This window comes from Trachemys scripta, chromosome 7, assembly GCF_013100865.1.
Source record: "Trachemys scripta elegans isolate TJP31775 chromosome 7, CAS_Tse_1.0, whole genome shotgun sequence".
NCBI lineage: Eukaryota > Metazoa > Chordata > Testudines > Emydidae > Trachemys > Trachemys scripta.
In genome coordinates this window covers 63695504-63711581 of record NC_048304.1, presented here as the reverse complement: position 1 = coordinate 63711581, position 16078 = coordinate 63695504, and the positions used below count along the sequence as shown (strand labels likewise).

Here is a 16078-nt window from a genome sequence, read left to right as displayed (position 1 = left end):
TGCATATTTTGAGAGCTGGGAGGAAGAATTTATGTCCCTGGAGTGGTCAACTGAAATTAAAGTTAGATATAAAAATACAACTTGCACTGTATTGTGCAATTAGTTTACTTGTTGTTGCTTTGTGGCTCAACAGTACACTAATTAGAAGTAATCCACAGCCGGGGCGGCGGGGGGAGGAGGAGAAAGACGACACACACAAGCGCATAAGCTACATGCAGATATTTGCAAAGTCTATTATATTCAAGCAAAAAATCTTTCCAAAAGACAACTTTCGTAGTCAAGTTTTAAGTTTACCAAATATTAGAACACATACATAGTATTTAACTGGCCATTACTTCTAAAGCTACCAAATATTAAGAAAGTAATCTTTTATTTTTATTTAATTATTTTTACTATATGGTCCAACTTAAAAGATGAGACTTCCCTTATACATTATCCAGATCACATCTACTCCCTCGTGAAATGCTGCTTATCAGAAAGAGGAAGGAGGAAAAAAAAGACAAAAATAAAGAGGACATCACATGATATGTTCTATCTAGATCTACCAGTAATATTGGAATAAATATTGCAGATCAAAATTATACAAGTTATTGAAAAGCCTGGAAGTTCTTTCCCTCCACTTCTCCAACAGATGCATATACTTTATCAAGTTTGTGCATATTAAGTTCTATCCTAAACAGCTCTCTCTTCACCTTAACATACAAGTGTGAACCATCACCAGATTGGTCTTTAGTCCCATCCAATAGGGTAAGACTAGTTCATAATTATTCTTAATAGAGAGACTTTCTGCATCTATACTGTTTAAAATTTACAGACTTAATGGTTTCTCAGATAAAGTCTCACATGTTTATTAAATGTAAATGACTCCTTGTATATAAACAAAATAAAATTTTATGACGAAATATTTCATTTAGAAAATTGATTTCCCAATGAATTGAATGTAAAGAAGGACCATGCTATACATTGCTATTGTACATTTAATGATTCCAAGACACTGACAGCACTTTAATGCTTTTTAAAAACATAATACTTCAGGAGATCATGCAATATTTGCACAAGAATAAACTTTAAGTAACTGCCCACACTTCTAAATGAAAACTCACACATTTGAATTGGACAGATTGCACAATATGTTTCTGATGCTACTTAGTTTTTGCATAACTAAGATTACTTTTCTAGTGTTACGTAATCTCTTTGGTGGGGTCAGTGTATATGAGTCAATTTTTAAAGAGCTGTACGGTTTTAAGCTTAAAACTTCTAAACAAGGTATTTTAAAACAAAAATCCTGTTACTATTAAGTATTTGAAAAATCAGAACAGTGATACACAATCTTCAATACTTAAATACATTCATTCTCTTATAATAAACTGCTTGAAAGAAAAAGAGGAAAGTGGAATACATTAACCACCAATCTCCATTATTCTTATTTCAGCCAACACAGTCTATAAATAGGCAATTATAATGTGAATAAATTGAAATACTGTGTCTGTCTGTTGTGGTCCAAATGGTTGTCTGAACAACATTTTATTTGAAGAACGGATAAATGAGAGCATATTGTACCAGCACATTTTGACTGTTTGAATAAAGATTCAAGTTCTCTCTTTAGCTACTCTGTGTTGTGCAGTACTGATCAGAGAGAACCAAAAAGTAACAAACCCAGAGCAAAAGTGTACATCTAAATTCAAGCCACACCTAAAAGACGAAAATAATCCACCACCAATTGCTACCACAGCAATAAGCATAGCTGCATTTTCTTCTGTGTAGATACAGAGGTCATGTTTTTTTCCTTTAATACTCAGAAAAATTATAAACCATCAACTTTAAAAATTAAGGCACGCATGTTTTGTTTTAGATTCAATATTCAGTCTGATGCAGATAAACAGCAATTTCCCCTTCTCCAATTTCAATCTTTTTCACTTAAACATGTGAAAGGAGTGGGAAAGAGATGCAAGACAGAATAACTTCAAAACACAAATCAGGTATTTGTAAACAATACTTTTTTCCTTCAGAAAAATCTGCAACTGCCAGTTGCAAAGCAGCAGCATGTAAGATAAATCAATTAGCTTGCTAATTTCTCCCCTCTCATTTATTTAGCTCTGCACTGTATTTGTCGTAATTGACTATAATTATGTTAATTACTAACTCCAGTATAATTACTATATTTATTGTCATTGAGCACACTATGTACCCAAAGCAAAGCTGGCATTTGTTGGGCATCAAAAAAAAAAGGGCGCAAAGTGTCAGGAGTTTTTCTGAAAACTGGCTGATCTACCTTCAGCAAATGAAAGGGCATAAGAGATTTCATGCAATGCTAGTTTGAAAGCACCGGTTCATTAAGGATATTAATTTTCTGATAACTACACATTTAAGCATGACACACTGGAGCAGTATCTACAGGATTTAGCAATTATTAATGCGTGACAGTTTCAAATGCTAAGTGAATCAATTAAACAGCAGCATTCACAATTTGAGAAGAGATAACTGCTTCATAACTGCCTAAGTCTACAATTTTCACATGACAAAAAAGGGCCATTCAGGCTCCTTCAAATCCTGACAGGTCAAGAAAGAAGTTTGAAACAAAAGCACCTTATAACCATCATCTCTCCTCTTTACTTGTCAGATCAACTTTGCTAGTGTCTCTGCTGAAATGGCATCACCATGCCAGCTGCCACAAGGTGATTTTTCATGTCTTGTCAAAGAAATCTTTTATTCTATTTGCTCTGCATTAACATGTTACATTTATTGATCAAGCCCTTTCTGCAGCCACAGCAGGGCACTGTGCTCTTATGCCTAAGGGGGCTTTGATGTCCTGGTGACATTCTAGACCGAATAATGCACATACTAAATGGATTTAATGAAGAAATGTGTTTGTGCATGACAGCTACATTAATAACAGCCCCTCACACTGATAAATATGCAATTGCTACTATTAAGAGTTACCCAATTACAGTGAAAATATTTCTCTACCTTATAAATAAACCCATCAAAAAGTATTAACAATAGTGCATTTTCTTAAACATTTCTAAACGCTATAAAGATCAGTCTCAAGTCATGCTTTATCTTGATTTTTTTTTTTTATTATTAAACTTATGTTGTTCATCTCCCTGTTCTGCGTCTTATTTCAGCAACAATGGCAGGATGGAAAAAGGCAGAAATAAATATAAAACTCTCCTTGGAGCTAAGAAGAACATGCCCTCTAAAATGGGGGACAGATTCTATCTTGAACTTTCACATACATGCAGGCAAGAGGAGCACAGACGCAAAGAATTTCCTGCTCCCCACCATAGCCCACGGACACAACACTCCACAGGCCCAAAAGCCACAAGAGTCATGGAGGAGCATTCCAGAGTAAGAACTAGGTTCAGGGCTATATTTTTGCATACATGCCCACCCAGCACAACAGTGGCTATTGGCAGCATAAATTATTCATACTCCCAGCAGAAAATCTGCATCTTGGGGAGGTGGGGAAGATATAGATATATCTCAATAAGCCCAATTGTGGGATTAATCTTCCTTCATTGGCAAAGAGCTGAGAAATACCCTTCCCTCCTCTTCAGCAATTAAAACCAGAGGGAATTTCTGAAAGGAAAAAGGGAGGAAATCCACAAATTTCAAACACTGAGCAAAGAATTAGACTGGCTTATCAGCAATATTATTTAACTTAACATGGCACCCATACAGATCATGTCACCCAAACACCAGAATCCATTTAATCATTAGTGTAAAAAGAGAAAAATAGCACAGACGGACTCAGCTGAAACAGTAAATCAAACTTCCAATTTTTTTCCCTCTCTTCAAGCTGATAAAACGTACCCGATGGATGGTTACTATCTACAGGTCTCTGCACTTCATCCTACATCTCATCTTCCTGTATCCTCTCTGCTTCTCATCTTCCTTCTCATTGTCTCCTCTCTGCTTATTTGCTACTTTGTCTCATTCTCAGCTCTTAGTTACTATCTCCTTTCAGGAAAACCCTTACACAAGGGGCAACTTCCGGCTTCCAGCTCCCCCAATTAACTACCCTCCTTCAAACCCACTTCAGTGAAGCTTGCCAGCGGTCATCTCTTCAACAAAACAATGCCTCATTACTTTTGCATTTCAGCTGTTGCCCCCTACATTGTTTGTCTCAAATAAAGACTAGTACACTTGCTTTCTACATATGAGAACTATGGACTGAACAGTTTATTGTGCTCTCATTCAGCAGCCATGACTAACACACATGTTTTGCTGCCAAATGGAGTATTTAAACATTACTGTGGGGGAAAATAGCTCATTTCTAAGGCTAGAAATTGAAGAATCCTTCTTCTACCATTCCCACCTCCACCCCAACACAGATTCAAAATGGCTGTCACACTCAAGTTATATGACAGAAGATGCCCACACCAATCTAGTGGTAAACATATCTAACAAGAAAAACTGTCATTCCCAACTCTAAGTGTATGAATTTCAAGTCCAGATGAACATATAGGAAATTTAAAAACCCAATATCATAACAACAAAAAGAAACACCACCTAGAGTTAAAAGCTTATTTCCAGCCAAGCACCAGAAGGATCTTTAATAATGTGTTATATCTCATTCTTAAAAACATTCTAGAGTCAGCTGAACTGATCTGAATTTTTTTTTTTTTTTTTTTTTTTTAAGTTATGACCTAAACGGGACTGTCATCCCAACCAGAATTGAGAAGAACCAAAGAAACGAATGGAAAGTAACTTCATTTTCCATCTCATTAACAATTATTTCCAAGAGACGTGCACAACAGACATCATGATAGCGGCAAGTTCTGTTCACAGCTACTTTCTGAGTTACCGTTCTTTATTACAAACCAGCATGCTTGTCTGATCCTTCCCTACTTCCTTGAATGTATCATGTTTGTCAGTCTATCACCAAACACCACTTGCTTTTCACCTACTTTCCACTGACAGCACAGACGCTGTATTTACTTCGTCAAAGGCCTCAAGAATAATTAACTTAGGTACTCACCTACCTGGTGTCTTCATGTCTGCTGTGAAGTTATTTACCGTATATTGCCAGTCAGTACCTACACAATTCACTGATAAAAAAAACTGTTGAAGAAGCCACAATATTCTCTATTAAGAAACAAGTTATCTAATGCATCACATTCACCATAATAGAAGCTATTTTGCAATATCTACACAGTATATTAGAAATCTAGCTTCCTACAAAAAAGTTATATTTCCTGGATGAATGTAAGAGACTGGAGGAGAATCCAATGCCAGAACTCACAAGTCTGGAATCTGCACCATTGCTTCTGGCAATCGAATGTCACCTGGTCAAACAGCAGTGCCTAATCCTCTCAGAGGATAAAGCAGAAAATAGCTGCAAGCATCATTATGTTTAATAGATATTTTTCTCTTAATGCTATTTTTCACTGACTAGTTTTATCATAGTGATGTTAAATAAGATGTGATTGCAAGTAATTTAGTTTTAAAAAACAAAGCTTCCTATTGTAATGCATCAATTAAGTTGTCTTACTTTTATTGCTAGATTGAGAGACATCTTTTATCACCCTTTTTGGCCATGTAACTCTTAAGGCATCTTGTCTACTGTGTGAGGATGATCCCTCAGCAAGCTACACCTTGCCTTGCTTCCGTGGACCTCAATAAAAATAGGACTGGGCCCTAATCAATCACATACTACCATTTGTTTCATTCGCAATATAAACTGAATTAACAGCTTTCTTCTATCAGATCTCTTTCTTGTTTTCTCCCCATCCTATAATCTTTAATGCACACCAAATGCTTAAAAAAAAAAAAAAAAAAAAAAAAAAATCTATAAATTTGCAAGCATTCAAGTAGTTAACTGTCTAGCAGATGGTAACCACCATTCCGGTTATATCAGCCATTTCTATATGAGATATGGGATGTTTCCTTTTCTGATACAATAATCTCTCAATGGTCAAAATGCAAAGTTCAAGAACTGTTATTTAGATTTGTATACAAAAGAAAGGAGGATTATCCCAAATGAAAGCACCCTGCCATAAATTACAAGACAGAAATAAAATTAAACTGCCAGCAGAACACAAAACTCCCCTGATCTTTATTATGACCCCTTGACAGGATGCAATACCATTCCAGTCTTCTGTGAACTGACTGATTTTCTCCCATCAAGCTAAATCTCAATAAAGAAACTTTCTGTATCTTAGCATTCCTTCCTCATTTCCCCAAAAATGGCTTTTAAGAAGACCAAATCAGGCTTTTTACATTTTCTAATAAAATTACTATTATTAAATCAGAAAATTCCTCACTATACTACAGCACTGTCAGTTCTTCAAGCAAAATGAAATTTGTTTAAGAAAGAAAAAGATTTCACTGTTGAAAACTACTTCAGCCAAAGCCCATGATATCCCCACCAAACACACATCACTTAAGGCTATGAACTTTCACAAACTTGTTTTTGGTCTTATGCTATAACCAATGATACACTAGGTTTTCAGAGTACAGTAATACTTGACACATCACACCGCAAGTGTTGATTGTATGTGAATATGTATTTCTATCGTGGCTCAAACAGTAATAAACAAGGGGACCTTATTCTTTTGCTTCTCTTGTTAAAATAAACTAATGCCAAAAGTGACTAGGAGAAGCCATTTTCCTTCTCAACGTAAGCCTTAATTTCCACCATTGCAAGCAGCCAACTGTCCTCACAGTTTTAGTGATTAGTTTCATTCCATCCACTGCAGGATTAAGCCTTTTGAATGGTATCACAAAGTGTCACTATCCTAGATCGAAGGTGAGCAAGGAGATAAATGGGTAGATTTTAGGGTAACAGACTTACCTCATAGTCCATTTGAGGTCTACTATCTATTTTCTCCCTCTTCCCTAAGAGGATTTCCCTCCTAGCGAGGATACTATTCAAGAGTATTGCGAGGGGTCCCGTGTCCCCCCAATGCATTGGCAACTTCAGTGCACTTTGTGCCTGTTAAAATCTTCTTTAAGATTATATTACAAATGAGTGCTGCTTAAATATGTCAGGAATAAACTGAAATGTTTGAAAGGAATTACTCTTCAAAATCTACAAAACACAAAAAACAAAGTCTTTGCCCAGGTCCATTACTTCGGTAAATCCAAGAACAGAAGAGTAATCCTGTTGTTTAAGCATTAAACACGTGTACATGAGGAACACTAGAAGTGTTTTGAGAAGCAACAGCAGTTTCTGTACAATCCCATTAACAAATTTGTGTTTCATGTTCACAGTTTGTTTTGGTTTAGAGGACATCCTTCTCAGTGAAAGTAAGTAGAACGTTAGATAAGAGTCATTAGTATTTACAATGCACAGAGTGTTCTTCAATGCCTGCTTTGCTCCTCTATCTCTTGCGTATCTGAGATCATAATCAGTCCTTCAGCGTTTACAGTGAAACAGGATATCATCTATAATAAATTACAAACAGTAGCTAACACTTATTAGAAGAACAAGATTCGACAGTCTTGCTTTCAACTGAAAATTTTTAGAAGTAGGCTTAGGGTCTGCTCCAATTGAAGCCCATGAAAATAAGACCATTACCACATTTGGAAAAAAAAAAAAACCTGCTTATGCCAAAGTAAACTGTGGAATTCCAAATTTGGAAAGTGCAACCTTTATACAACAGCCCAGTAAAACTTAAGGATGAAGTCAATCGCTTCTATTCAAAACTGCTGTAAAATTCAATTCAGGTTAAAGAAAAATGTCTCTTTTCAATAGGTTTTTTGCACAATCCTATGGAATTCTTTATGTTGAATTAAATTTTAGAGGCCTTCTTCATAAGAAGAGTTTTGTTTTAAGAGTTAAAAAAAAAAATTATGCCTAGATTGTATTAATTCATTTTAACACACCATCTGGGAAGATAATATCCCAGAACTTTGAAGATCACAACTGTAAACATGCAAAGAAGATGGGGTAAAGGAGAGCACACTTACTTGTAACTTTACTATTGGTGAAGCACTCTTGGACTCGTTCTCCATTTTTTCTCCCCACAGAAAAATGTTGTTTTGCTTGTTTTCCAGCAAAGAGCAAATAAAAACAATGCAAACTTTGCACTGTGTATTATTTGGATTGATGCTAAAAGCTTTCGATAGACTTACCTGTTCATTATTCCTCCATGCATACCAAATGTGTTAAATAGAAGATAAATGTCTATAAAAACAGTACCACTATTTTAAAATAGCAATATGATTTGATAACAATTAAGACAATTTGATGTACTTTTTTTATCCTTATCCAATAGAAAGGACATGCATATAGCAACTGAAAATATGAAAAGGTGGAAAATATTTCACTTTTGGCAGCACAGTCTAATTCTGCTCATACTGCACTTGAGAAACCAAACATTGTCACATACCTTAACAAGTTGAAACTGAGGTCTAGCCTTTTTGCAATACCTCCATATTTTCTTCCTAGAAATTCTGGAATTTCTTTGCAATCTTGACTAATGTAGGACACCTGCAAATTAAAAAGAGGAACTATTTAATAAATGAACAATTTATAATTTCTCATACTGCTTCTTCTCATTGATCTAATGACATGGCAAATAAAACAACAACAGTCACTACCACCTTCCAAGCTACATCAGCTTGAATGCAATGGACTCCACCCAGAGTCTCATTTTTCTCCCGCTATGATCAGCTTAACAGTCATTAATTCATAGCCGAATGTAAATTGGGTTGGGATTTCCTACCTTGGGGAAATCTATGTTTGCTGGCATGTTAGTAATTTAATTTAGAATATAATATTTCCCATTAATACTGGTCAAAAGTGAATAAGGATTTTTGGGTGCCCAATTTGAGGCACCTTAGATGGACCTGATTTTCAGAAGGCTCAACACTTTCTAAACCCTTTGATGCATCTCAGGTCAGGCACCCAAAATGTGATGAACCAAAATCATTGTTACTTCTGAAAATTTAGCCCAGAATTTCAAAGCACTGTAGGGTCAGTCAGTCCTCACAACATCCCTGAGGCAGATATTATCCCCATTTGTATAACCGTGAAACATCAGAAAGGCCAAGTAAATTGCCAATTACCAGTAACGAAGCTAACATCATAGCAAATCAGCTCCAAAACTAAGCTAACCCCTCAGAAGTTCCTGGTTCACAGTCCTGTGCTCAGATAATATTGTGCCCTTGTTTATAATATTTTTTAGGGAAACTGTTGGTAGCAAAGTACGTAGGCTACTAGGATTTGTCTCTGAGCCAGGATGAAGTGGCCAATGATACTTCCACAATATCCCCACACGGTAGGATGGCAATGTTTATATATCCTGCTACACTCCAAAAATTGTGGTTGAAGTCTTAGTGGGGAGTCTTGGAAGGAATGAGACCTAAAACAAAGAGCAGGAATGCCAGACATTAGCTGTAATGAATTCTAGATCTAGGCTGGATCATCTCTCCAGTAAGCCACTTACACTGAGGAAATGGCAATCCTGACTAGCTACTAAAAATCAATAGAATTATGAAAAAAATAAAAGCTGACATTTGTAAGTTTTGCACTGCAGGAATCCTGCCTCTTATGACACCTTGCTGCTTAGTTGGGTCTCACAATATTTAATTCTAACCAATTGAAATGCTAAGTTAGAGTCCCCTTTACAGTTGGTCTACAAAATGCCCAACCATTAAAATTCCAGATAAGGAACAAATTAACAACAAAAGTAATTCATGTTCTGTTTTGATAATATTTCATGTTCTCTGAAATATAATCAACCCTATGGGACAACTTGCCAATGTATTCTTCACCTTTACAAATCATCCCTGTGTTTCATCCAGTCTTAAAATGCCTGCAATCTGAGAAAACAATATTGCATCCCCTTTAATTCATTCTTATTCAGTAACTTCAACTGAGAAAGATAGCTGACTACAGTGAAGTAATTTTTTCCTTTGAATACATGAGCTGAACAATAGAGACCTCAAAGTTCAGCCTAGCAATTTCTTCCCTCTTCTTCATGACATCTTTCATTATGGCTCTTGCAATAAATTCTAGTACCAAGACACAGACTTGCCTTTTAGAACTATAAGGAGGAAGAAGAAAAGGGATTTCTTTGGATAGCTGACATCCTATTAACTTGGAAATATTGGAAGCCCTCTTTTAAAAAAACAACAACAACAACAAAAACCCACAATAAATATCATCTTACATGCATATGTCTTACTTGTATGCCTTTCATCCCAAAGGACCATAAAGCACTTTACTAGATGTCTGTGCATATGCATGTATCTATTTTAATAAATAGATGATTCAGTCAATCCACCACTGAAACGCAGCTCTGAGGTGAAATGTACACTACGATTTTGCCCCCAAGATCACAAAAGAGATCGGGACAGCAAGTGAAGGATAATTTCAGTAGTAGAAATAAAAGGGGAATTTGGTGCTCAAGTCTAGGGGACACAGTAAAAGACTGGGAGTCAGAAGATATCTATTTTAATCCCAGCTCTAGCATCAATTCACTGTGTGGCCTCAGTCAAATCACTAAAGGCCTAATTTGCTCAACCCATCTGAAGATTCGACTCTTGACCTCTCTCTGACCAGGCCGAGTGCATGTTCCCAAAGCGTGGTGACATTTCCATATTCTTTAGCCTCTGTATTGATGGAGCCTATGTATTGGTAACCAGATGGGTTCCTAAAATTAATGGGAATACATGTCATTTAGACTCTGCCCTTCCTCTCCCTGTCATTTTTTGCATGGGGGGAGCAAGATACCTCAAGAATGATGAACTCCTGAGCACTTGTACTTCCTTCAGGATCATCTGGCATTCTTTCTAAAACAGAAGGGATCTTAAACTTCGGTATCCTAGTCAAATCCAGCTTGGGTAAAGACAACACATTCTGCTCAAATTATGCTAATGCAAAGTATTATACTATTAACACAGAGTTTTACCAAGGATTTAAGAACGTTAATTAAAGCCTCTCAGCACCTTTATAAGGTATTATCTCCATGAAACTTTGGTTCACAGACCTGTAGAAAACTTTCAATTTTTGCTTTATAAGAAGTTATTCACAAGTCTGATTGCAGGTGAAATTTCTTACATTTCCACCAGCTTCTCAGGGCAAGGGTGAAATTCCATACTCGAGACAGAAAAGTGAATTCATAGTGGAAGCAGCTTCTTGCATTATTTTTTTTTTTTTAATTTAAAACTTACTTTTTCAATGAGGAATTTCCCTTCCCCCCCCCCCGCCCCCCCCCCCCAACTTAATTTTAGTTGGGTATCAGTGACTGCCCAACCTGAATGCCACACATTGCAGTAGGACTCAACATCAGGGGAAGAATGCTTCCTGAAAAGACTTTTCAAACCACTCGAAAGGCAGTATTGACATTCACTATAAGAATCCAGATTACAGTAGTACTACTATAGATTAAGCTTCTTATGGAGAAAGGCAACACCTTGATAATAGGATCCTCATCCATCATTAGAACTCCCAGGTGCTATGGTAATGCCAGTAATGTATTAATAAGATTTCTTCAAAATTGTTTTTACTTCCAGCTCAAAGCAATTTACCAGGAATCAATACAAGCTATTGTCCCTGCCATATCCCCCCTCCCCTGCCCCACTTCCTTCATAGCAAGGATCAGCCTTCAAGTACTGGTCCCTCAACATTCCCATTGCTCATAGATACTGAAATGAATGGTGGCTGTCCAGCCCACTGCAATACCTAGGTAGAGTGGAGCACCATAATGACCAAGTCTGAGTCCTTTGCTCTTTTGGATACAAGACTTCTTTTTATTGTCAATAAATCTGCTCCCCAGATATCCTATAAACTCACAAGGTTGAGGGGATTGGAAAATGCCAAGGATCAGTAATTGGGTCCAGAACCTTCCATATCTAGTTTTCTAGTTCAAATCCAAATCAGGGTTGGTAGTAACCAAAAGTTGTTGCTATCTGACAGCTGTTTGGTGCCCTATATGGGGTAACCAACCTGGACCAAGTTTAGAAAGTTTATAATAAAACCCCAAATAAGGTGGGTTGTGTGATATTTCAGGTTTTATTGTGAATGTTTCACACCATTATAGTTATTGATAAGTTAGGGAAGAATTTGGGGTTTTTTAAACACACATTTTAAATTGACATTGAAGCTAGTGAAAGGGACACTTTCCTCACATAGTTTCTGTACTGGAGAGCATAACGCAAGTTACCTTTATTGTGACCATTTTACAATGACATTGCATTGTGAGCAGTGTGGTTACACTCAATACAGTGTCATTAATTCCATGAAGAATGTTTCCAAATAGGATTTTTCATAAAATTTACAGATGTTATATACTAAGACTGATGCACTCTCACTGCCACAGAAATATACATCTGGAGAGTGTTACTAGTCAGTTGAGCATTATCCTCCATACTGCTAGAAGCTCACGTGTTCTCCTGTTAATTGAGTATTGTGAAGAGAGAATCAGATATTAAAAATACATTGTAGCTAATATTCATATGTCAGAAAGAGAGTCATGTTTTGAAACAAACTTCAGACAACTCAGAACACATTCAAATTAAGAAAATATTTAGTTTAGAAGGGATATGATCAGCCTCTAGGGAAGGAAGAATCATCCATTCCATGCCACAGCACACCACAATGACCACAGAAGCAGTTTCTTACAACGGCTGCAAAGTTAGCCAATTGCCTGCATAATCACCATTTCTAGAAGCAATACATGGAATTCACTTGACTAAAATATCTGTAAAAGGAATGATCCTATTAGAGAAATGTTTAGCTGTGAAGCACTCTTGGTACAATGATGTAGTATTTTCATATAAAAGGTGTTTTGTTTTTCAAAGGTCAGATCAAAAAACAGGGCACACACTAATTCTTAAGTGGGAAATTTAAAGCCAAAGGAGTGAGTTCGGTGCCTGACTCCCACAGAAAAGCAATGGAAGTTGGGTTCTTTACTCCCCTTTGAAAGTCTCCCCATAAGCAAATAACATTATAATATGAAGAACATGTGTTTCTCTGCTAAAAGTAAGCACAGTGAACACATTTTATTCCCCTCCCCGCTCATATTTTCATTTATTCTTTAAAGAAATTAGTGATTTTGGAACAGGTGAAAAGCTTTGGAAAGGGGAGTCCTCTAATCATCCATAAAAAAATTATACACATCAATCAATAATAATATGAGCTTTCTCCCTCCATGCACACAGCCCTTGCAGTAGGATTTATCTTCTTTGTACACCTCGTCCTCAAAAAGGTCAAAGGACTATGCACTCTCCGTGGCTCATTCAAACTTAGCTGACAGTCTGGGTCCTATTAGTGACAAGGGTGATAGTGGTTTCTCTCAACAAGTGTAAATTGTCACTGAAGCTAATGGAGAAGATGACAATTTACACCAGCTGAAGATCTCAAAAGATGCCCTCACAAGCTAAAGACATTCAAGCACTACCAACGTGGGTGAAATTTGACCCATGGCCTATTTATTTATAGGCTTTTCTATTATCTGAAAAGCTCCATAAACTCATTCCCAACTCTTGAGCTCTCCAGACAATATATCATTACAACACCTGACACAAGCCACAGAAAGGGAAGCTTCTATTTCAGGTAAAATGACAACTATCAGGGGTTTTACAGAAACACAAAGGCAATAAAAAGTTATTTCCTTTTCAAATCTTGTATGCACTATGGATACATATTGTATATCTAGGTACAGACAGACCGTGGGAATGCCTCAGCAAAACATACAGCTGTACTGAAGTGGTTAACAATTATACTTAACTCCATAGGTGTGGCCAGTAAACTGTCTTTAGAAGCAATAATTCACTGTATTAATTTCACAACAGCTGCATGTGATGTGATTTATTTATTTTATTTATTTTTACAAACAACTTTCTCCTACCATTGTGTGAGCAACATCCGATCTGAAACACATTCTAAGTGCTCCCCATGGAAACACATTTAAAAACATATCCATTGTAAATACAATTAAAGAAACAATGCACTACCGCGGGGGGGGGGGGGGGGGGGGGGGGGGGGGGGGGGGGTTTGGGAGAGAAGCTGGAGTTTGTACCATTAGTAGATTATGGGTCTTTCATGTAAGAGAAACATACTAATAACAACCTCTCAGGAGTAAAAGCATTTTGTATTTACACCTGGACAGACAATTATGTTCATAAGAGTTTATTTAAAGTAAGTGATACATTTTATTGGAGTATAAAGTGAAGGTAAACTTCATGAGTCTAACCCCAGCAAAAGCAAGTGACTAAAGCAATTTTTCAGTGCAATTTTTTTTCCCCTCCAGTAACTTAACGTGCATGAACACTGAACAAGTAAAAACTAAACTCTAGAGGTTTGATTCACCTTTAACCTCTCTAGAATAGCTTCTCCCAGCCCCCACATGCCCTTTACACCATTAATTGCAACTAAGAAGGGATAGGGTTGTTTGGTTGGGGTTTTTTTTAAAAAGTTACTGAAAAATAGCCAGGCAGGCCTAGTACCACCACCACCATACAGACTCTCCACGTTAAAGGAAAGACAAGGTGTGGAAGAGGGGCAATTCTCTGCGCAACGAGAGGCAGAATAAATAAATAAATCGGGCTCTTTCCAGGGAGGGGATACAAGTAAAAACAACCCCAAGCACGGGGCTATCTCCAACTACAAATAAAACATGCCCTGAAGAGACGGACCAGACACACGCACGCTGTAGAAGAGAAAGGAAAGTCCCGCCAAAAGTGCTACTGCTGAATTTGCAAACAGCTGGACACAGACACTTACTTGAGCTCCATTTCCCACGACCCCTGCCATCTCTGCACACTACACACGGCCTGGGCTATGCCCCCTCAGCTGTAACCCTCTTGGGACGGGGGAAATGTAGCTAGCTGCAGGGTTTGGGTTCAGTCGGGGGGGGGGGCTCTGCTTTTGGGGGGGGTGGGGGTCAGTCACTCAGCGCTCCTCTCTCTGCCTCTATTAAGGGCTCAGCAGCTGCAGCTGCTACTTCCTCACTCGTCAGCTGATCCCGAGCGGAAGCATGGCTCGGCTCTGCTAATACAGCTGCCTGCTTCCACTTGCGAACCGGCGCTGCAATGCAAAGCCCGGCTCTGTTCACAGGCTCTGCAAGCAACCTGCTGGTAGGCTCGCCCCGACAGGCCCTCTACTGGGAGGTGGAGCCGGGGGTGGTAGGGCTGCCCCTCCCCCCGGGCCTGGCCTGGGTTGAGGGAGATGGGGGCTTCCCACACAGAGCCCCCGGCGGGGGGGTATAGGGGCTTCCTTTGGGTTGCCACCTTCAAAATGCAGAAGAACCCAGCCACTCTTTCCCCCACTCCAAAACAGCCATTCTCCCCTGCTGCCAAAAATCAGCTACTAGCCACCCCACCACCACCACCAACAGGGGTCCCAGCATCCCAGGGCTAGCTACTTGTTAGCAAAAATGTTTTAAATAACTGCTTAACACACACAAAAACCATCCCCAGGAGTGGTCTGAGAAAGAAGTACTGTAAGTGACTGCTTAAGTCCCCATTCATAATGACAGGTTTCAGAGTAGCAGCCGTGTTAGTCTGTATCCGCAAAAAGAAGAACAGGAGTACTTGTGGCACCTTAGAGACTAACAAATTTATTAGAGCATANTCGGTTTCTGTAAGGACTAATTTGCTATGCCTTTATGAGAGAATTCTAAATGTATTTCTGGTAGGATCTTATTGAATGCAAACAAACAAGTGTTCTCCAAGAACTAGCTCCAAACTCTATCTATGATTAACATCACTACAGTGGCATAGGATTTTACTGTAAAATACAGTGGGATTTTTCAAAACTTTCAAAACCATCTTGATGTTTTGGAGCTCCAAATTACTGAATTGGCTGGGAGTGCCCACTTCTGCTGGTGAAGGAGGTAGGGGAAGGAATTTGACTCTATGACAACTGTCCATTGTCTCTGCTACCATAGTGGGAGAACAAACCAATGCTGGACAATGGGGACTTAAAAAGAAGAACAGGAGTACTTGTGGCACCTTAGAGACTAACAAATTTATTAGAGCATAAGCTTTCATGGACTACAGCCCACTTCTGTATGCATCCGAAGAAGTGGGCTGTAGTCCACGAAAGCTTATGCTCTAATAAATTTGTTAGTCTCTAAGGTGCCACAAGTACTCCTGTTCTTCTTTTTAAGTCCCCATTGTCCAG

General features: G+C 38.0%; 1 protein-coding gene across 1 annotated transcript in view; it reads right to left on the bottom strand.

The window, feature by feature from the left end:
- Positions 1-14803, bottom strand: part of LRMDA (leucine rich melanocyte differentiation associated) — a 929770-nt gene extending 914967 nt beyond the window's left edge. The window contains exons 1-2 of the mRNA XM_034777348.1: positions 14678-14803; positions 8337-8437 (exon numbers count right to left, since the gene is read on the bottom strand). Coding sequence (XP_034633239.1) covers positions 8337-8437; positions 14678-14707 — 131 coding nt within the window. The 5' untranslated portion in view covers positions 14708-14803. The remainder of the gene's footprint in view (positions 1-8336; positions 8438-14677) is intronic.
- Between the last annotated feature and the right edge of the window lie 1275 nt (positions 14804-16078).